This window comes from Triticum dicoccoides, chromosome 7B, assembly GCF_002162155.2.
Source record: "Triticum dicoccoides isolate Atlit2015 ecotype Zavitan chromosome 7B, WEW_v2.0, whole genome shotgun sequence".
Classification (NCBI taxonomy): Eukaryota; Viridiplantae; Streptophyta; class Magnoliopsida; order Poales; family Poaceae; genus Triticum; species Triticum dicoccoides.
The window spans coordinates 459,483,938-459,504,960 of NC_041393.1; the positions used below are offsets into that span (position 1 = coordinate 459,483,938).

The 21,023-nt window shown below is 52.3% G+C and overlaps 1 protein-coding gene across 1 annotated transcript; it reads left to right on the forward strand.

Annotated features, from left to right (window-relative positions):
• Positions 1-18,101: 18,101 nt before the first annotated feature.
• LOC119337941 (ubiquitin-conjugating enzyme E2 28) lies at positions 18,102-21,023 on the forward strand. Its single transcript, XM_037610218.1, has 4 exons — positions 18,102-18,356; positions 19,569-19,696; positions 20,345-20,449; positions 20,648-21,023. The coding sequence occupies exons 1-4, from the start codon at positions 18,287-18,289 to the stop codon at positions 20,789-20,791; spliced, it is 447 nt and encodes a 148-aa protein (XP_037466115.1). The 5' UTR covers positions 18,102-18,286; the 3' UTR covers positions 20,792-21,023.

The following is a 21,023-nucleotide window of genomic DNA, read 5'->3' on the forward strand; positions in this document are numbered from 1 at the left end:
AGTCTTCAAGGGCGGCGTCATAAAGAGAAACAAAGCAGAAGAAAGCAGTTCAAAGGACAAAAATAAAAAACTTACAGCAGGAGGCGGGTTGTGGCGAGAGTACGGCCGCTTCCCGTACCGCCACTCCTTCTCCGACATCCTGAGGTCGGAGATCTCGTTTACCATCCGCGAGACTTCAGCAGGCGGCATTCCCTTCATGCACAACCGGCACGGGTCGCGGTGTGTGCCCATCCGGAAGATCGGATGAGGGCGGCTCTGGAGCGGGAGGACCCGGCGCTCCACGAAGGCAACGAGAAGGTCGGAGGCCACGAGGCCCTCCGACTCTTGGAGCACTCAGAGTCGGCCGATGGCGGCCGCCGCATCCACCGACACCGGCTTCGGCTTGTACTTCCAAGAGACGCGAGCTCCGGTGGGGGGCCGGCCTCTTAGGCCGATAGGTTGAGGAAGTCGGCAGCAGGGTCCATGTTCTCGACGTAGAAATAGGACTGCTGCCACATCTTCACTGACTGCGCCAACTTGATGACGGGGAAGGCGTTCCGCTTCGCCGGCTGGCGCACGGTGACGAAGCCCCCGCACTCGGCCGCCGTCTCCTTGGCGGAGGTGCCAAGCTTTCCATAGAAGAATGCTCCCCACAGCTCGATTGTGGGGAGGATGCCGAGGTAGCCCTCGCATGCCATGACGAAGGCGGAGAGCAAGGTCACGACGTTGGGCGTGAGGTGGTGAGGTTGAAGGTTGTAGAAGTTGAGGAAGGTGCGGAAGAAGTCGCTCGCCGGGAGGCCGAAGCCCCGCAGGAAATGCGAGCAGAAGACGACGCGCTCGCCTTCTTGCGGCGCCGGCGAGATCTCCGTCTCTGGCGGCACCCGCGCCTTGACGAAGGCCGCACCGGGCATCCGGCGCGTGTCGCGGAGGAAGGTGATGTGATCCTCGATCACGGTCGATCCATCCCAGTTGCCCATGGGTCCGGCTGGCGGCGCGGAGAGGAGAGATGCATCAGCGACGAGCAACGGCGGCGGCGCTACGGCAGCAGCAGCAGCGGAGGCTGAGAGGAGAAGAAGAAGAGTGGGAGGGGACGCAAGAGCTTTGCCGCACCTATCCCCCCTCCCTACTTATAGCGTCCGGGCTATATAGCCGAGGGGGCGGGACGTGGGTCGTGGGATTAACTGCGCCCACGTCCCCACGACCCCCCGTCTCCCACGTGCATTTACCCCATCGTGAATGGTCGTGGGAATGGCAACCGCACCCTCCGGCGTAGTGAATCCGCCTGATTGCCGAGGCGTGGTAGTGGCGGGCCCGGCCCGGTGTCATGTCCCGTCCAAAACATGGGGTGACAGGCTTGCCAGGCTGACATGCGCCATGTGGCGTGTCCGTGGCGGGCGGCTGCCTAGGGAAGCTTAACATGCACGCCACCTGTTTCCCGCCTTGAACTTCAAAATCAACCATATAGCTCCGCCTGGCGGAGGCCGGCTTGTGCACTCAGCTAGCCGCAAGACGGATCGACATTCTCCCAGAGCTCGGTGAGGAGGGAAGCCGCTGAGACTTCACGGCCCCTCGACCACGACGCATCACCGGCTTCGGGGACTACTGTCGGAGTAATGGGCCATGGGTAGGCCCACCCGAGTCCCTAGATTTATCAAGACTTTGGGCCAGCTCCGCCTAGATGAGCCCCAAGCCGAAACTCCGCCCTCTGGGGCCGGCTGGCTCAGCGGCCGGCTGCCAGAGGGCGGGTGACCCAAGACTATGGCGCTTCAAGTGGCCGACTCCTGGCGGCCGCCTTCCAGAGAGGGCGGCAACGGGCAGGCGGCCACCTCACGACTACAGGGCGGCCGAGCTCCCATCGAGAGTACAAGTCAAAGCATGGCTACAGTGAGGAACGACGCCTCACACGTTCGAGACTGGCGTGGCTACAGTGCTCCGTGCAGACGGAGATCTCTGCACGACGGAGCACTGTGTCGTATCTACCCTGATGTCGCTCTGGGCAGGCGGAGCCCTGTTCCCCACAACGGCCTGTCGGTACGGCCTGCCAAAGGCGGGCCCTATCGGGCAGTGACCCCAAGGAAGACGGCGGAAGCTCAACCAGGCAGATTAGAGAGTGGCCGGCCTCCAGCAGGCGACCGTCCCTCGTCCCAAGGTGAGCACACCATTAAGGTGATAAGACCAGGTGTGGCTATAGTGTCCTCCCACCAGGCGGCGGGACTGTAGCCACGCTAGGATGACCAAGCCCCCATCACCAACAACACGGCTACAGTGAACAACCACCAACCAGTCGGCGGGGCCCACCCGGCGGCGGGCCCCAGCAGTCGGCGGAGAAGCCGGAGGCTAAAGACACTGATAGGCGGGCCCAGCAGCCGGCTAGATTACCATTGTACCCCTGGGGGGTAGGCCTATATAAACCCCCCAGGCCACCCATGCAAATGGTTCAGCCCCATTAGAACTAGCCACCCCCTAGAGCAGGAGGAGAGCTAGCCTTGTCTCCCTCTGCCTCTAGCAAAACAGCTCGAGGAGCACATTGTATCACTTGTGCCTTAGTGATCATGCGGAGACCCCGCAGAGTAGGACTAGGGGTGTTATCTCCTAGGAGAGCCCCGAACCTGGGTAAAGTACGCCAGCGTTCGTGTCTACGCCTTATCCCGCTTCCAGGCACCCGCGACATTCTACTCGCTCCCACCATGATAAGCCATCCTTTGGCATATGTCGCACCCAACCCCCGACAAGGTGCCTGCCCTGCTCGTGGGCTGGCAGCTGCATGGGAGCGGTGGCAAAAGCTTGGCGGGTGCGGGCCTGGCTGTGGCCTCACGGACGTCCCCGGCAAGGGTCTTGCCGCGGCGTTGCGGTCGTCCCCGACAAGATGAGGGTTTCCCCGACGAAGATCTCGCCGGGGTCCATCATCTTCTACTCTTCTGATTCGAAGTGTTCCTTGTCTTCACAAAGATCTGCATGCCACCATGGTGGCGCCTCCCAAGCCCATGTCCCAACGTGGTTGGCAGCGCTGGAGGAACTGGGCCTCAAGGGTGGCGCGCCCTGCTTTTGTTAGGTAGGCTGCCCCGGCAAGGGCCTTGCCAGGGCCGTGGGGGCTGTCCAGGCAAGGGCCTTGTCAGGGGAAACCACTTCGCCTTCTGGCTCTTTATGCTTCTGTCTTGGCATTGCTTTGGCTCTGATTTCCTCTCTCTGCCCTGCTTAGGTGTGGTCGTGGGCGCGGCTCTGACTGCCTGTGCACAAATAAGGGGTACAAAAGAGTGGCCCTATTTTAGTACACCGACAGGAGCCCCTGGGCCTGCTCCACACATAAGCGCGACATGTTGTTGGGCCAGGCCCAGAACGGTGCGCGGGCAGGCGGGGCGGTTTTTACCACGGTAACTTTCCGTCCGCTGCGCTTCCCCACAAAGACCGTTGAACGCGCGACGTGGGGGTCGTGCGTGACGTGGGGGGCATGCGTGAGGCGGTCGCAGTAGGCATGCGTCACGTCGCATTAAATGGGAAAAGAGGCGGCCCGCGTCTTCCCCATAAAAAAGGAATAACCGCGGGCGCGTGGCTCATTTACCCCCTGTGCTTCCCCCAATCTCACCATCACCGTCCCCATCTTCTTCTTCCTCAAGCTATTGCTTGCTGCTGTTGTGCTTCCCACCGCCCCGGGCTTCTCGCTCTCTTCCCAGCCGCCATGGCGGCCAAATCTGGCAACGGCAAGGGCGTGGCCGAGGATACGAGGGAGAAGGAGACGCCGGAGAGTGAGGCGGCGGCGCGGCGGGCGCAGGCTGCCTACTTCACCCCGTCGACCATCGACGCCCTCGAGCTCAGGGACTACTACAAGCCGTTGTGGGGGAGGCAACGTCAGCGCACCCCGCCACGCGTGCCCTCCCCGTGGAATGCAAGAGAGGTGACCAGAAATGGTACCCGTTCTTTGTCGATTTCTTCTTCTACGGGCTCTGTCCCCCTTTTTTCCGATTTCTTCAATTATATCATGCGCACTTTTGGCTTCCACCTGCTGGATCTTACGCCGAATGTCGTGGCGCACCTGGCGTATTTCTCCCATCTTTGTGAGGGTTTTGCCGGAGTAGTGCCCAGCACGGCGCTTTTCCGCCACTACTCCCCCCTCCCCCGCATCCAACCTGGGGGTGCTCTTTCTGGGACCATCGCCTAGATCCCGAGGATTCAGGAGAGAGGCGCATACCCAGATGGTGCCACGAAGGAGAGGTGGGAAGAGTGGTGGGGCCGGTGGTGCTAGATCGTGGAGGAGGACCCGCCGGATTTCTGCCGGGGCATTCGTCGGAAGTTGCTGCCCCGTGGCGCGAACTGGAGCGACCTCGACCCTAATGATAAGAAGTTCTCAATCGCCACCACCAAGATCCATCGCCTTATCGAGGCCGGGCTCGCCTCGAGATGATCGCGCCAGATTTCATCTGCCGCCAAATCGGTCTTCTGCACAAGAAGGGGAGGTCGGCCCTGGGATTTCAAGAACGCGGCCGACATCATGAGGCTCCGCACCGGCCTGCAGAACAACTTCATGGTGCTGGGGCACTCCTGGTATTGTCGGAGGCTCTTCCAGCTCGAGGAGTACGACGACGGCAAGGTGAGGAGGACCGGCAAGGCCACAAAGTCCGGCAAGGTTGTCAAGGGGCCCTTGTTCGGGCTGCCGCCGGGAGTGGTCCCGTTGAGCAACGACTCCCAGCAGGCCGAAATCTTGGCCATGATGCTGCCCTTCAACGCGCTCGGTCTCGACCCAGCCTGGGTCGAGCCCTTGGCACACGAGGTGGAGGAGTTCTTCGCCAATTTGGTCGAAGAACTCGACCACGAGGAACCGCGGCTCATCCAGGACACCACCCAGGAGGAGCTGAACTATATTGCCGCTAGGGCGATGGAGGCGGAGCTCGCCAGGCTTGCTGGCGAGGCCGGCGGTGTGGAGAACGAGGCCGATGCGGCCGCAGAGGAGGAGGAGCTTGCCGCATGGGACAAGGCCGTCAAGGAGGTGGCCGGTGCTAGCACCAGGGCTCCTCCTGGCGAAGGCACGGGCGAAGGGTCATCCGAGGAGGAGGCCGAGGCAGGCGAGCCCCCGGCCACGCAGAAGAGGCGCGTCATGCGTCGGGCCGGCTCCGGCGTGCCGGTCCAGCCCGGCAAGGCCGTGACGCGACAAGGGGCTCCTGGGGAGGCCGCGCGTGTGACGAGGGCCGCGGAGGTGAAGACAGAGGCCACGGCGGCGAAGAAGAAGGCCGCGGTGGCAAACAAGAAGACGCCCGCCTCTTCTTCATCCAAACGCTTTTGGACTCCTTTGCCCCCCCCCTCGCCCCGCAGGCGCCGGCACGGACATCGGCTTCGACTTCTCGTCCCTCAGCCTAAGGGGGAAGAGGAAGGAAGCAGAGGAGGAGGACGACGAGTAAGCGCTCTGCCCCTTGCCGTTTCCACCCTTACGAATCATGCTGCCCTCCTTGATTTGACTTGTTCTTGCAGGAAGACGGAGACACTGGCTCAGCGGGCGGCGAAGAGGGCCAGAGCCTTGATGGGCAGCCCGCCCCTGATGGGTACTTCAAAGGCACCGCTGGTGGTGGAGAGCATCCTGGAAAGCAGCCCATGGCGTAGCCCCCGGCTCAGCCCCCAGCGTAAGTTCACCATTCACGTTTGGCCAACGCTTGCCGGGGCCCGATCCTCTTGTTGTTGACCTTGCTGCGGTTTGCACGAGAAGAACGGCAGCAGGAGGAGCCACCAAGGGCCTCCCTCACCATGCTGCCCCCATCGACCACACCGCCCCGAGCGGCATCCCCGGCAAGGATGCCAGATATCGAGCCCATGCGCACGGAGGAGGAGGAGGTAGACTTGGGCGCTGGCGGCTCCATGCTGGCAACAGGTGCTGGCAGGGAGGGGGCCACATCTTCCCAGCCTGGCATGGGTGAGTCATTCATTCTCCCTTGCTTTTCTTTCTTTTCTCCTGAACCTTGGCTTTGGCTTTGTCTTATTTCCTCCTTTGGCATCCAGGTCCCCCCCCGGTGGACCAGGGAGACACCGACACTATCATTGAGGAGGCTGCCGCGGACACCGTGGCCGAGGCTGAGAAGGTCGCCACCGACGAGGCTGCCGAGACCGCGGCCGAGGATGCCATCGAGGGGTTTGCCGGGGAGACCGGCGAGGGTGCCGCCGAGGAGGTCGGCAAGGGCACGCTGAGGAGGAGGCCGGCAATGCCTCTGCCGAGGATGAGTGGTTGGTGACCAACCCTCCTTGTCCGCTGCCTCCGGCTCAGGCAAGTACCTGAAGGTGAGCGACGACGTGTTCGTTCACCTCCCAGGGTCGGCAAGCACCAGGGCACTGGCCGAGGGGGAGGTGTTCGACGACGAAGTGCTCGCCGCCGCCGGGCTTGAGGTCGTCGACGAGCCGAGCTCTGGTGGCGGCACCCAAGAGGAGCGGCTCCTCCAGGCCATGAGTGCCAGCTTCAACAAGCTTCAGGCGCTCCATCGCGCCTATCTGGACAAGGCGAAGTCCAAGGAGGCGGTGGCGCACACGGTGGAAGCAGACTTCGCGGAGCGCATCGCTGAGCCGCAGGCTTGGTTCCGCCAGGCCCACGAGGAGCCGAAGGACGCCCAAGACCAGCTGGCGCAGCACGACCTGGAGCTCGTCCTGAAGTAGGCCGACATCGAGAAGGCCCAGGAGGAGGCGAGGGAGGAGGCCTCCAAAGCCGAGGTCGTCCGGTCCCAGTGCTAGACCGAGTTGAACTCCCAGGAGGAGGACCTTGCCGACCGTGAGGCGAAGCTTGCTGCCGTACTCCGTGGCAAGGATGAGGAGGTCGAAAAGCTTGCCGCGGCGCGGACCCAAGAGCTGGAGCATAAGCACAGGGAGGCGCTCGATGCCCATGCCCTGGCCCACAGCAACAAGGTGAAGGAGCTGAAGGTGGAGCGGGATGGCTTGAAGGCCAGGGCCGATCTGCTGGTGGAGGAGAGGGATTCGGCCCGCTACACTTTGTTGCAGGCGCATGACGAAAACCTGGCCAAGGCCGAGCAGCCCTCCCGTGCCAACGACTCCATCAAGGACCTGAAGCTCAAGTTGGTGAGCCTTGAGGGGGCGCTCTCGGAGGCCCGGATGCGGGAAGGAGCCCTGACCAAGAGCCTCGCGGAGGAGAAGCAGCTGCGGAAGAACGACTCTGCCAACCATGTAGATTCCGTGAAGGGCGACAAAATCTGGACAGACCACCTCGCCGACATTGCCAACAGGATCACCAAGCAGCTGGCCGACATGAAGATGCCGGAAGTGAGGTATTCCCCGGAGTCGGGCACGAGCCCCCACGCCAAGCTGACCTTGTTCTTCGAGGGCGTTCTTGGTGCCCTGGAACGACTCGAATCTAATCGGGCGAGATCCTTAGCCAACGAGTCCCGGATGATTTGCCAGGGTGCCATGACCAAGGTTCTCACCGAGCTGGCATTCTGGAACCCCGACCTCGACTTCGACGCCGCACTGGACAGCTTGTCGGGCGATGCAGACCTCTCGGGGGTCAAGAAGCGCATCGAGCCCATCATCAACCGCGTCGGCGGAATCTAGAGGTTGGAGGGCCAGCGCCGGGACTAGGCGCCCCGTTTCTTGTTGCCGTTGCAGGTTCATGACCAAGACAATTCACATCTTTAGTTAGAACCGCAACAACAATTGGTGTAATATAACTCTGCAGTACTTTTAATATGATGCATGTTGTTTCCTTGTTTAACCTTTCTCTGTACGTCCACCCTACGCTTACTGGGTCGGCTTGCCGGCGCGTAAACCCGAACCGCCGCGCTTCGAAGGACGGATCCTTTAGCGGCCGACATGGCGTGCTTGCCGCTGTGCAAACCACCTTGCCGTTCTCAGCGCGGCCGCTCAAACTGCCGAGCGGACTCGAGGCAGAGCGAGAGTGCTGCCGATAGCGGAAGGCCACCCTGCCGCTCTCGACGCAGCCGCTCGATCTATTGAGCGGACTTGAAACAGACCAAGAGCGTTATCAATAACTGAAAGGCCCCGCTGCGTCCAGGTTTCCCATATAGAGGAAAGATCTCCGAGGAAGATAACCTTATATAGGAAGGAATTATTCGAAGTTTTTGCATGACTTAGCTTTTTTTGTCATCGCGAGAACGCTCGCCGCACTTGCCGACGGGGCTGCTTGCTTGGTCGCCTTCTTCCTCGGAAGCCATGGCGATGAAGAACTGTGTTACTGGCTGCAAAACCAGATGCTCACTACTGCGCCCCCTGTCTGGCGCGCCAAAGATGTCGGTGGGAAACGACACCTATGGGATCACAAGAATCCCTACTACAGTTGCAGGGCGCTGGGTGGTGAGGAGAGCAGGTTCAGCAGTCAGTACGAGCACACAGATCGTTTACCCAGGTTTGGGCCGCAGAGGTGCGTAATACCCTAGTTTTGCTTTGGTGTGTATTTGTGTTCTTGAGGTTCTTAAACTAGCTACAATGAGCGTAACTTGTCCAAAAGTCCGAATCCTTCTCCTGGATGCCTAGGGCCTCCTTTTATAGGCAAAGGGATCGCCACAGTGGCACACAGGAGGTGGCATCGGGGTAATGTGGTTAAGCCTATCGCTAGCTATTACGGGACAAAGTGCATTTAATGCGCCCCTGACGTGTCCCCTCCACTTTACCGTCGCCTCGCCCTGCCTCGACACGCGCCTGGGCCAGCGAGGCGGTCAGCGCCATGTAAGCTGGCAGGCGGCTGAGGTGGCGCGGTGGTAGGTCCTTCACAAAGATTTGCATGCCACCACGTAAACATGCGCTGAGTTGGCCGAGAAGCCTTGCATTGACACGCAGGTGCCTGTCCTGCTGGTGGGCTAGCAGCTGCATGGGAGCGGTGGCAAAAGCTTGGTGGGTGCGGGCCTAGCTGTGGCCTCGCGGACGTCCCCGGCAAGGGCCCTGCCGGGCCCCCGACAAGGGTCTTGCCGCGGCGTTGCGGTCGTCCCCGGCAAGGATCTTGCCGGGGGTCTTGTGGGTTTCCCTGACAAAGATCTTGACGGGGTTTGTCATCTTCTACTCCTTTGATTTGAAGTGTTCCTTGTCTTCACAAAGATCTGCATGCCACCATGGTGGCGCCTCCCAAGCCCATGTCCCAACGTGGTTGGCGACGCTGGAGGAACTGGGGCTCAAGGGTGGCGCGCCCTGCTGGTGTCAGGTAGGCTGCCCCAGCAAGGGCCTTGCCGGTGCCGTGGGGGCTGCCCCGGCAAGGGCCTTGCCGGGGGAAACCACTTTGCCTTCTGGCTCTTTATGCTTCTGTCTTGGCATTGCTTTGGCTCTGGTTTCCTGTCTCTGCCCCTGCTTAGGTGTGGTCGTGGGCGCAGCTCTGACTGCCCGTGCACAAATAAGGGGTACAAAATGAGTGCCCCTATTTTAGTACATCGACATGTAGGGTCCGCACGCTTAACGTTCAGTGACGATTTATATTATGAGTTTATGTGTTTTGATGTACCGAAGGTTGTTCAGAGTCCCAGATGAGATCATGGACATGACGAGGAGTCTCAAAATGTTCTAGACGTAAAGATTGATATATTGGAAGGCTATATTCGGACATCGGAAAGGTTCTGAGCGGTTCGGGTATTTATCGGAGTACCGGAGAGTTACGGGAATTCACCGGGGAGTATATGGGCCTTATTGAGCTTTAAGGGAGAGAGAGAGGGGCTGCCTAGGGCAGGCTGCGCGCCCCCCAAGGCCTAGTCCGAATTGGACTAGGGGGAGGGGCGGCGCCCCCTCCTTCCTTCTCTTCTCTCTTCCCTTTTCCTTCTCTCCTACTCCTACTACGTGGAAGGGGGGAGGGGAATCCTACTCTTGGTGGGAGTAGGACTCCCCAGGGCGCGCCATAGTAGAGGGCCGGCCCTCCCCCTCCTCCACTCCTTTATATACGGGGGAGGGGGGCACCCCATAGACACACAAGTTAATCATTGATCTTTTAGCCATGTGCGGTGCCCCCCTCCACCATAATCCACCTTGGTCATATCGTAGCGGCGCTTAGGCGAAGCCCTGCGTCAGTAGCTTCATCAACACCGTCATCACGCCGTCGTGCTGATGGAACTCTCCCTCGAAGCTCTACTGCATCATGAGTTCGTGGGACGTCACCGAGCTGAACATGTGCAGATCGCGGAGGTGCCGTATGTTCGGTACTAGGATCGCTCGATCGTGAAGACATATGACTACATCAACTGTGTTGTCATAACGCTTCCGCTTACGGTCTATGAGGGTACATGGACAATGCTCTCCGCTCTCGTTGCTATGCATCACCATGATCTTGCGTGTGCGTAGGATTTTTTTTTTGAAATTACTACGTTCCCCAACAGTGGCATCTGAGCCAGGTTTATGCGTAGATGTTATATGCACGTGTAGAACACAAGTGAGTTGTGGGCGATACTAGTCATATTGCTTACTAGCATGTCATACTTTGATTCGGCGGTATTGTTGGATGAAGTGGCCCGGACCGACAATACGCGTACGCTTACGCGAGACTGGTTCTACCGACGTGCTTCGCACACAAGTGGCTGGCGGGTGTCAGTTTCTCCAACTTTAGTTGAATCGAGTGTGGCTACGCTCGGTCCTTGTTGAAGGTTAAAACAGCACTAACTTGACGAAATATTATTGTGGTTTTGATGCGTATGTAAGAACGGTTCTTGCTCAGCCCGTAGCAGCCACGTAAAACTTGCAACAACAAAGTAGAGGACGTCTAACTTGTTTTTGCAGGGCATGTTGTGATGTGATATGGTCAAGACATGATGCTATTTGTATGAGATGATCATGTTTTGTAACGAAGTTATCGTCAACTGGCAGGAGCCATATGGTTGTCGCTTTATTGTATGCAATGCAATCACCCTGTAATTGCTTTACTTTATCACTAAGCGGTAGAGATAGTCGTAGTAGCAATAGTTGGCGAGACGACAATGATGCTTCGATGGAGATCAAGGTGTCAAGCCGGTGATGATGGTGATCATGACGGTGCTTTGGAGATGGAGATCAAAAGCACAAGATGATGATGGCCATATCATATCACTTATATTGACTGCATGTGATGTTTATCCTTTATGCATCTTATTCTGCTTTGATTGACGGAAGCATTATAAGATGATCTCTCACTAAATTTCAAGGTACAAGTGTTCTCCCTGAGTATGCACCGTTGCCAAAGTTCGTCGTGCCGAGACACCACTTGATGATCGGGTGTGATAAGCTCTACGTTCACATACAACGGGCGCAAGTCAGTTTTGCACATGCAGAAATACTCGGGTTAAACTTGATGAGCCTAACATATGCAGATATGGCCTTGGAACACTGAGGCCGAAAGGTCGAGCGTGCATCATATAGTAGATATGATCAACATAGTGATGTTCACCATTGAAAACTACTCCATTTCACGTGATGATCGGACATGGTTTAGTTGATTTGGATCACGTGATCACTTAGATGATTAGAGGGATGTCTATCTAAGTGGGAGTTCTTAAGTAATATGATTAATTGAACTTTAATTTATCATGAACTTAGTCCTGATAGTATTTTGCAAATTATGTTGTAGATCAATAGCTCGCGTTGTTGCTTCCCTATGTTTTTATATGTGTTCCTAGAGAAAACTAAGTTGAAAGATGATAGTAGCAATGATGCGGACTGGGTCCGTGATATGAGCTTTATCCTCATTGCTGCATAGAAGAATTATGTCCTTGATGCACCGCTAGGTGACAGACCTATTGCAGGAGCAGATGCAGAAGTTATGAACGTTTGGCTAGCTCAATATGATGACTGATAGTTTAGTGCACCATGCTTAACGGCTTAGAATCGGGACTTCAAAGACGTTTTGAACGTCATGGACCATATGAGATGTTCCAGGAGTTGAAGTTAATATTTCAAGCAAATACCCGAGTTGAGAGATATGAAGTCTCCAACAAGTTCTATAGCTAAAAGATGGAGGAGAATTGCTCAACTAGTGAGCATGTGCTCAGAATGTCTGGGTACTACAATCACTTGAATCAAATGGGAGTTAATCTTCCAGATACGATAGTGATTGACAGAGTATTACTGGAACTTCATGATGATCTATAGTATGCAAGGGATGACGAAAACGATTCCCGAGCTCTTCGTGATGCTGAAATCGACGAAGGTAGAAATCAACAAAAAACATCAAGTGTTGATGATTAATCAAAACCACTAGTTTCAAGAAAAGGGCAAAGGGAAAGAAAGGGAACTTGAAGAAGAATGGAAAGCAAGTTGTCACTCCCGTGAAGAAGCCCAAAGCTGGACCTAAGCCTGAAACTGAGTACTTCTACTGCAAAGGAAATGGTCACTGGAAGTGGAACTGCCCGAATATCTGGTGGATAAGAAGGATGGCAAAGTGAACAAGGGTATATTTGATATACAGGTTATTGATGTGTACCTTACTAGTGTTTATAGTAGCCCCTGGGTATTTGATACTTGTTTGGTTGCTAAGATTAGTAACTCGAAATAGGAGTTACAGAATAAATAGAGACTAGTTGAGGGTGAAGTGACGATGTGTGTTGGAAGTGGTTCCAAGATTGATATGATCGTCATCGCACACTCCCTATACTTTTGAGATTAGTGTTGAACCTAAATAAATGTTATTTGGTGTTTGCGTTGAGCATAAATATGATTGGATCATGTTTATTATGATACGATTATTCATCTAAGACAGAGAATAAATTGTTATTCTGTTTACATGAACAAAACCTTCTATGGTCATACACCCAATGTTGATGGTTTATTGAATCTTGATCGTAGTGATACACATATTCATAATATTGATGCCAAAAGATGTAAAGTTGATAATGATAATGCAACATATTTGTGGCACTGCCGTTTAGGTCATATTGGTGTAAAGCGCATGAAGAAACTCCATTCTGATGGACTTTTTGGACTCACTTGATTATGAATCATTTGATGCTTGCGAACCGTGCCTTATGGGCAAGATGACTAAAACTCCGTTCTCCGGAACAATGGAACGAGCTAGTGACTTATTGGAAATAATACATACCGATGTATGCGGTCCAATGAGTGTTGATGCTCGTGGCGGGTATCGTTATTTCCTGACCTTCATAGATGATTTAAGCAGATATGGGTATATCTACTTAATGAAACACAAGTCTGAAACATTTGAAAAGTTCAAAGAATTTCAGAGTGAAGTTGAGAATCATCGTAACAAGAAAATAAAAGTTTCTATGATCTGATCGTGGAGGAGAATATTTGAGTTACGAGTTTGGCCTTCATTTAAAACAATGTGGAATAGTTTCACGGCCCACGCCACCTAGAACACCACAGTGTAATGGTGTGTCCGAATGTCGTAACCACACTTTATTGGATATGGTGCGATCTATGATGTCTCTTACCGATTTACCACTATCGTTTTGGGGTTATGCATTAGAGACAGTTGCATTAACTTTAAATAGGGCACCATCAAAATCCGTTGAGACGACGCCTTATGAACTGTGGTTTGGCAAGAAACCAAAGTTGTCGTTTCTTAAAGTTTGGGGCTATGATGCTTATATGAAAAGCTTCAACCTAATAAGCTCGAACCCAAATCAGAGAAGTGTGTCTTCATAGGATACCCAAAAGAAACTGTCGGGTACACCTTCTATCATAGATCCAAACGAAAGATATTCGTTGCTAAAGAATGGATCCTTTCTAGAGAAGGAGTTTCTCTCGAAAGAAGTGAGTGGGAGGAAAGTAGAACTTGATGAGGTAATTGTACCTTCTCCCGAATTGGAAAGTAGTTCATCACCAGAATCAGTGATTCCTACACCAATTAGTGAGGAAGCTAATGATGAGGTCTTCCAGAGTACAATCCGCACTAGAGTGGTATGGTAATCCTATTCTGGAAGTCATGTTACTAGACCATGATGAACCTATGATCTATGAGGAAGCGATGATGAGCCCAGATTCCGCAAAATGGCTTGAGGCCATGAAATCTGAGATGGTATCCATGTATGAGAACAAAGTGTGGACTTTGGATTGACTTGCCTGATGATCGGCAAGCCATAGAATATAAATGGATCTTCAAGAGGAAGACGGACGCTGATAGTAGTGTTACTATCTACAAAGCTCGAATTGTCGCAAAAAGTTTTCGACAAGTTCAAGGTGTTGAATACGATGAGATTTTCTCACTCGTATTAATGCTTAAGTCTGTCTGAATCATGTTAGCAGTTGCCACATTTTATGAAATCTGGCAAATGGATGTCAAAACTGCATTCCTTAATGATTTGTTAAGAAGAGTTGTGTATGATGCAACCAGAAGGTTTTGTCGATCCAAAGGGTGCTAACAAAGTGTGCAAGCTCCAGCGATCCATTTATGGACTGGTGCAAGCCTCTCGGAGTTGGAATATACACTTTGATAAGTTGATCAAAGCATATAGTTTTATACAGACTTGCGGTAAAGCCTCTATTTACAAGAAAGTGAGTGGGAGGACTACAAACTTTCTGATAAGTATATGTGAATGACATATTGTTGATCGAAAATGATGTAGAATTTTCTGGAAAGCATAAAGGAGTGTTTGAAAGGAGTTTTTGAAAGAAAGACCACGGTGAAACTGCTTACATATTGAGCATCAAGATATATAGAGATAGATCAAGACGCTTGATAAGTTTATTCAATGAGTACATACCTTGACAAGTTTTTGAAGTAGTTCAAAATGGAACAGTCAAAGAAGGAGTTCTTGCCTATGTTGCAAGGTGTGAAGTTGAGTAAGACTCAAAGCCCGACCACGACAGAAGATAGAGAGATAATGAAAGTCATTCCCAGTGCCTCAGTCATAGGTTCTATAAAGTATGTTGTGCTGTGTACCAGTCCTATTGTGTACCTTGCCATGAGTTTGGCAAGGGGGTACAATAGTGATCTAAGAGTAAATCACTGGACAACGGCCAAAATTATCCTTAGTGAGGACTAAGGAAATATTTCTTGATGATGGGGGTGATAAAGAGTTCGTCGTAAAGAGTTACGTCGATGCAAGCTTTTACACCGATCCAGATGACTCTAAGTCTCAATCTGGATACGTATTGGAAGTGGGAGCAATTAGCAGAGCATTGTAGACATAGAACATTTGCAAATACATATGACTCTGAATGTAACATACTCGTTGACTAAACTTCTCTCACGAGCAAAACATGATCACACCTTAGTACTCTTTGGGTGTTAATCACATAGCGATGTGAACTAGATTATTGACTCTAGTAAACCCTTTGGGTGTTGGTCACATGGTGATATGAACTATGGGTGTTAATCACATACAGATGTGAACTATTGGTGTTAAATCACATGGCGATGTGAGCTAGATTATTGACTCTAGTGCAAGTGGGAGACTAAAAGGAATATGCCCTAGAGGCAATAATAAAGTTGTTATTTATATTTCCTTATATCATGATAAATGTTTATTATTCATGCTAGAATTGTATTAACCGAAAACTTAGTACATGTGTGAATACATAGACAAACAGAGTGTCACTAGTATGCCTCTACTTGACTAGCTCGTTGAATCAAAGATGGTTAAGTTTCCTAGCCATGGACATGAGTTGTCATTTGATTAACGGGTTCACATCATTGGAGAATGATGTGATTGACTTGACCCATTCCGTTAGCTTAGCACTTGATCGTTTACTATATTGCTATTGCTTTCTTCATGACTTATACATGTTCCTATGACTATGAGATTATGCAAATCCCGAATACCAGAGGAACACTTTGTGTGCTATCAAACATCACAACATAACTGGGTGATTATAAATGTGCTCTACAGGTGTCTCTGATGGTACTTGTTGAGTTGGCATAGACCGAGATTAGGATTTGTCACTCCGATTGTCAGAGAGGTATCTCTGGGCCCTCTAGGTAATGCACATCACTATAAGCCTTGCAAGCAATGTGACTAATGAGTTAGTTGCGGGATGATGCATTACGGAACGAGTAAAGAGACTTGCCGGTAACGAGATTGAACTAGGTATGGTGATACCGACGATCGAATCTCGGGCAAGTAACATACCGTTGGCAAAGGGAACAACGTATGTTGTTATGCGGTTTGACCAATAAAGATCTTCGTAGAATATGTAGGAGCCAATATGAGCATCCAGGTTCCGCTATTGGTTATTGACCGGAGATGTGTCTCGGTCATGTCTACATAGTTCTCGAACCCGTAGGGTCCGCACGCTTAACATTCGGTGACGATTTACATTATGAATTTATGTGTTTTGATGTACCGAAGGTTGTTCGGAGTCCCAGATGAGATCAGGGACATGACGAGGAGTCTCGAAATGTTCGAGACATAAAGATCGATATATTGGAAGGCTATATTCGGACATCGGAAAGGTTCTGAGCGGTTCGAGTATTTATCGGAGTACCGGAGAGTTACGAGAATTCGCCGGGGAGTATATGGGCCTTATTGGGCTTTAAGGGAGAGAGAGGGGCTGCCTAGGGCAGGCCGCGCGCCCCCAAGGCCTAGTCCGAATTGTACTAGGGGGAGGGGCGGCACCCCCTCCTTCCTTCTCTTCTCCCTTCCCTTTCCTTCTCTCCTACTCCTACTACTTGGAAGTGGGGGAATCCTACTCCCGGTGGGAGTAGGACTCCCCAGGGCGCGCCATAGTAGAGGGTCGGCCCTCCCCTCCTCCACTCCTTTATATATGGTGGAGGGGGGCACCCCATAGACACACAAGTTGATCATTGATCTTTTAGCCGTGTGCGGTGCCCCCTCCACCATAATCCACCTCGGTCATATCGTAGCGGTGCTTAGGCGAAGCCCTGCGTCGGTAGCTTCATCAACACCGTCATCACACCGTCGTGCTGACGGAACTGTCCCTCGAAGCTCTACTGGACCGTGAGTTCGTGGGACATCACCGAGCTGAACGTGTGCAGATCGCGGAGGTGCCGTACGTTCGGTACTAGGATCGGTCGATCGTGAAGATGTACGACTACATCAACCGCTTTGTCATAACGCTTCCGCTTACGGTCTACGAGGGTACGTGGACAACATTCTCCCCTCTCGTTGCTATGCATCACCATGATCTTGCGTGTGCGCAGGATTTTTTTTGAAAACCACGTTCCCCAACAGGAGGACCTGACCATGGATTTTGTGGAGGGTCTGCTTACATCCGAGGGCTTTGACTCCATCATGGTGGTGGTGGATCGGTTCAACAAGTTCGCTCACTTTGTTCCTTTCCTCCACCCCTTCAATGCGACGCAAGTGGCGCACGCATTCTAGGATAATGTGGTCAAGCTCCACGGCGTGCCGTCCTCCACCATCTTCGACCGCGACAAAGTCTTCACCAGCAACTTGTGGTGGGAAATGCTCGCCGGCGCCGGCACAAGGTTGCTCTACTCCACCGCCTACCACCTCCAGACGGACGGCCAGAGCGAGCGCGTGAACCAGTGCATTGAGATGTACCTGCGATGCGTGGTGCACAACTCGCTATGCAAATGGCGCCATTGACTGCCATGGCGGAGTTCTGGTACAACTCCACGTTCCACTCCGCGCTCAATTGTACTCCCTTCAAGGCACTGCGTGGCAAGGAGGCCAACCTGGGTGCCATAGGACTTGGTCCGAGACGCCCCCGACTGGAGAGATCTGGATTGGACGACGCGCACCACCCTCATCCGCGCCCAGCTCGAGCGTGCGCAGCGCCGTGTCAAGAAGAACCAGGCCAGGGAGCTTGGCTCGAGCGTGCGAAGCACCGAAATCTCTGGGATCGAAGCTTCCAGGTTAGGGAGCAAATTCTTCTGAAGTTGCAGCCGTAAGTCCGGCAGCCCGTGGTCAGCCGCCCTCGAGCCAAGCTCGCCTTCAAATTCTTCGGGCCGTACATCGTGTTGGAGCGCATCGGACCAATCGAGCACAAGCCGCTCTCGGAGGATATTTGCGACTAAGGGAAACCCTAGAGGAAAAAAACCTATTGCCAATGGCTTGTGCTCGAGCAAGAAAAAATAAAAGAGGCCGGACCCAGGAAAAGCTAGGGAAAAGAAGGAGAACCAAACGCGTTGCCGACCCGTTTTCCCCGCACCCTCCCCGCCCTCGCGGGGAAAGCCGCGTCCGTCTAACGCGACCGACCGCGCACCCGGCCACCGTAGCCAGCCAGCACTCTGGTCGCCAGTACGCAATACCGCGTGCTCCACCCAGGCCGGAAGCTTCCGGAGACCGCCCTGCGTGCCGTGACCATCCTCCGCTCCAACCCAACCCAATCTCCTCCCCTCTCCTCCGCACGCCACCCCTCCCCGACTACATATACGCGCTCCCCGTCGATCTATTCCCCACTCCGTCCCACTCCTTCCTCTCGATTCCGATCGGAATCGCAACTAGCCCCGCCGCTTGATTAGCCGGCAGCCGGCCCCGTCCCCATGGCGTCCAAGCGGATCCTCAAGGAGCTCAAGGACCTGCAGAGGGATCCCCCCACCTCCTGCAGCGCCGGTAATTTCTGCCGCCAGATCTACTTATTTATTACCAGCTAGCTCTACTTATTTACCACCACCCCCCGGAAGATCCCTCGGTGACAGATGCATGTGTGATGATTTGTCGTTTTCGTGGGCTCGTTCCTAGATATATGCACCTCGATTAATTAAGAAGATCTACTTATTTGCTAGATATATGCTGCTTTTGGGAATTTCTGTGTAGAACCGGTAGAAATTGCAGTAACCGGCGAGGATCTGAAAGGGAGGGCAAACCGTTGGTGGAGCAAATTTGGTCGCTGGATATCCCATGCTCACGAGCCAATACACTTAGCCTACTGGCACACATAAAATGGTAGTTGTACTGTTCCTGAAGGAAAAACATTGGCAGTGGACCAAACACCTACTGCAAATAGTCATGCTCGCCTACCAATCCACCAACGGTTTGGCAAAAATTCCCATAGCTACCAATAGACACTAAAAATGGTCATGACTGTTGTGATGTAATCTACAGTTTCTTCATTTCTGTCGTATCTGGACTCCCGGTTTAACATAGCAATTTCCCCCTTTTGAGCACGTAATCAGTCATTACATTGTCATTATTACATATTGATGATGGTTGTGCTTGCGTGGATGCTTATGCAAGCAGCATTCCAGAACATCCTAACCTCTGGGGTACCATGACTACGCATGCATGTAGTCAAGCATTCCTGAACTTTGCTGCTAATAATGTGTTGTAACCGTGCCTTTATCGAAAATGTCACACTTGCCTACCAATTTACCAACGGTACGGCAAAATTGCTTCTAGCTGCTGATAGGCACTAAAAATGGTCAGGGCAGTTTTGATATAATCTACAGTTATTCATTCTTATGCTGTTACGCATCTGGAATCCCTGTTTAAAGTAGTAGTTTCCCCATTTTGAACTAGTAATCACTCACTACATCATTACATGTTGATGGGAAAAAACACTTGAGGTTATCTGTAGTGAGTAGTTCATGTGTGGATGCGTGGGGTACCCATGAATATGCATGGTCGTAGTTGAGGTTTTCTGTATTGCTGACCATCCTAACCTTGAAAGTTCTTCTGTGGTGGTCTGCTAAGCTTTGCTAGTAATGTGTTGTTACCGTCCTCTTGTTGAAGTATCATTGCTTAGCCCATTGCGTGCAATAGCACTATGGGAATTTATATTGAGGTTCCATTGTGTGACTAAAACATCTGGTTTTCACCGAACAGGCCCTGTGGCGGAAGATATGTTCCACTGGCAGGCGACAATCATGGGTCCATCGGAAAGCCCATATGCTGGTGGTGTATTTTTGGTTACTATTCACTTCCCCCCAGACTACCCATTCAAGCCACCCAAGGTATGCAGTCGAGTGTATGCAACGATCTGAAATTATTCCTAGGATGATACAGGAGTGCCTTTTCAACTCTAGCTTTTTGAGATTTCCCAAAGCCCTGTTAGAAGAAACTTCCTTGCCAACGTCTTGCATTAATTCTCATCAAATTTTTGATTCAAGCTTAATTACTACTGTCAGACTATCAGACAAACTGTAAAGTTGTCTAGCCCAGAGTCAGTTGAATGGTTCATCTATTAGCATGTCCCTTCTATGTTTGTGTGTCAATCACTGGACCTGTATATATCAAAAGCTAGTATTTCACAACTCCTGTCCTTTGTGTGTACAGCGGATGATTCTTGCATGATGCATGTTCTAGTAAAGTTGTGATGATCGAGTTGTGCTTATTGGAAAGATACTCTAGTATGATAATTGAGATGCATGTTACATAACAATGATTACTTCCATGTGGTGGAAAGGTTGACTAGGAGAGGGTTTCATGTTATTTTTCTGTTCCATGCTAGCACATGTAGATAAAATATTTGTGCTATAGCAATGATCTAAGTAGTTGCAACTGCTTTGCCAAATGTCTTTCAACATTTCAAGTAAATCTGAAATGCTTGTCTTGAGCTCCGCATTTCCTCTAGCTAAATTATGATGGAAACAATTTTCCAGGTTGCATTTAAAACAAAGGTTTTCCACCCAAATATCAACAGCAATGGGAGCATCTGTCTTGATATCTTGAAGGAGCAATGGAGCCCTGCATTGACAGTTTCAAAGGTGACACAATTCTTCCTTCTCATGGTTTTCTAACAAACTCGGTGGTAAACGTGATACCTGTCATTGAGCTGGAGTTCCAGCAGTTTTAATTCTTACAGCTTAGCCAAAGCATGTCAAAGTTAAACTATCTGTGCAGTAACCTTGCAGCAGCATTCGTTCTCTAGTTGCCACGTTCATCTGACAAGCCCCTATTTCCAGGTGCTCCTTTCAATCTGCTCTCTACTAACGGACCCAAACCCCGACGACCCGTTGGTTCCGGAGATTGCACACATGTACAAGAGCGACCGTGCAAAGTATGAGTCCACAGCGAGGAGCTGGACCCAGAAGTATGCAATGGGCTGACCCTGGTAGCCGCGGGTGGAGGATGATGTTGGAGCCATCTTCGCTTGTAACACCTAATGTATCTTTGTTCCTGTTCTGCTGCTGCTATATGGGATTGTACTGTCCACCTGACTGAATTCAAGTGTCATATTGTGAAGTGATGGCAAAAGGCCTCTAATGGGTCTATGGGTGCACCCATCCAACAAATTAATAGAGATGGGAACTGAAACTAAAGTTGTTCCGTTGCTTGACC

Bases quoted from the DNA above. Each gene is read 5' to 3' on its own strand.
- LOC119337941 (XM_037610218.1), top strand. From the start codon at position 18,287: ATGGCGTCCAAGCGGATCCTCAAGGAGCTCAAGGACCTGCAGAGGGAT. The intron at 18,357-19,568 runs GTAATTTCTGCC...TTCACCGAACAG, and splicing joins CCCCACCTCCTGCAGCGCCG to GCCCTGTGGCGGAAGATATG. The intron at 20,450-20,647 runs GTGACACAATTC...CCCTATTTCCAG, and splicing joins CTGCATTGACAGTTTCAAAG to GTGCTCCTTTCAATCTGCTC.